Source organism: Lipotes vexillifer, unplaced genomic scaffold (genome assembly GCF_000442215.2).
Source record: "Lipotes vexillifer unplaced genomic scaffold, Lipotes_vexillifer_v1.1 scaffold131, whole genome shotgun sequence".
Lineage (NCBI taxonomy): Eukaryota > Metazoa > Chordata > Mammalia > Artiodactyla > Lipotidae > Lipotes > Lipotes vexillifer.
Genome location: NW_006782866.1, coordinates 1,754,725 through 1,756,410, shown reverse-complemented (window position 1 = coordinate 1,756,410; position 1,686 = coordinate 1,754,725). Strand labels below are relative to the sequence as shown.

At 34.9% G+C, this 1,686-nt stretch overlaps 1 protein-coding gene across 1 annotated transcript in view; it reads right to left on the bottom strand.

Moving 5' to 3' along the window:
• UBXN2A (UBX domain protein 2A) overlaps positions 1-1,686 on the bottom strand; it is a 21,498-nt gene that overhangs the window by 8,101 nt on the left and 11,711 nt on the right. Inside the window, exon 3 of the mRNA XM_007455493.1 lies at positions 606-712. Within this exon, the coding sequence (XP_007455555.1) occupies positions 606-712 (107 nt within the window). The remainder of the gene's footprint in view (positions 1-605; positions 713-1,686) is intronic.

Genomic DNA, 1,686 nt, shown 5'->3' with positions numbered 1-1,686 from the left:
AAAAAAAAAAAAAAAAGTGAATTAATTTAAGTCAGATTTTGGTTGGTCAGAATTCAAATTCCTGACCCTTCAAAATTACAGCTGTGGTTCTTTTAAGAAAACTCACCTTATGAAAAAATCTGAATTTATAAAAGAAAAAGTGTCTTTGAATGCATAGGAACATGTGAACAACATTAAAAGGAATCTTCTAAATGAAATATATCTAAAATATCCTTGGACTTCCCTGGTGGTGCAGTGGTTAAGAATCCACCTGCCAATGCAGGGGACACGGGTTCGAGCCCTGGTCCGGGAAGATCCCATATGCTGTGGAGCAACTAAGCCCTTGTGCCATGACTACTCAGCCTGCGCTCTAGAGGCCTCAAGCCACAACTACTGAGCCTGCGTGCCCCAACTACTGAAGCCCACGCGCCTAGAGCCTGTGCTCCGGAACAAGAGAAGCTACCACAATGAGAAGCCCACGCACCGCAACGAAGAGTAGCCCCCACTCTCCACAACCAGAGAAAGCCCGTGGGCAGCAATGAAGACCCAACACAGCCAAAAATAAATAAATTAATTTAAAATAAATAAATAAATAAAATATCCCTCTATTTACAAAGATTGCTTACCCTTTTTTGATGGAGTTCAGAAACTGCTGACTTGCACCATCAGAATAACTTCTGAAATCATCATTGACTGTGAATCCATTTTTCCATAATTTTATACTTACATCTGCCTGCAAAGCAGTAAGAAACAAAATGCATCATGTTAATAAATGAAATGTACTAATAAACTAAAAGTCCCTTGAAACTTTCTTCTATCAGTATATATTTTATGTATCAATCTCTTCTTTAAAATAGAGATATAACTGACATATAACATTGTATTAGTCTTAGGTATACAACATAATGGTTTGATATATATATCTACTGCAAAATGATTACAGAATAAGTATAGTTAACATCCATCACCACACACAGCTACAAATTTTTAAAATATACCATTCTTAACAGCAAGCTTCAAATGTAAAATATCAAAAATTATAATGTACACATAAAATATGGTTCACAATGAATAATATTTTAAAATAATTCATTAATAATTTTCTTTAAGAGAGGTCATTTGCAAAAACATTCTGTGCCCTGTCTTAGAGGACACTAAAGCTTTCTGGCCGGAACAGACTTCTCAACAGTTAGAGAAGGACTTTGAAATGACGTGAACATTAGACTTTGAACATTAAGAATAATAAAGGGGGAAAAAAAAACTATGAGTAATTAATGGCTATTCCTTCAAATATAAACTATCAGTGTTACTGTTATCAATATTTAATCTCTCAACATCTTGTTGATCATCTCCTAAGAACATTATTTATTCACTCATTCAATCAAAGAAGTCACTGTAGAAAGGTTCAGAAATACAGCAGAATGCAGGGATGCTTCAGGCTGAACACAAAAGGACTGAAAAAAAACATTTAAGAAAATAGACTATTAGAGGCCTTTCCTTGTCTCTAGCATTTATTCATTCAGCATATGTTTATTGAGTGCCTAATATGTAACAGACACTCCATTAAGATGTTAGGAGAACAATCACAATAATGATAGCATATATTATTAGCCTGCCTGCCTATCTATCTGTCTGTCTATGTACTTACCTGAGAGAGCACTTGTGTGTACACTTACATGTACCAAACACTGTTTAAAGTACTTTCCC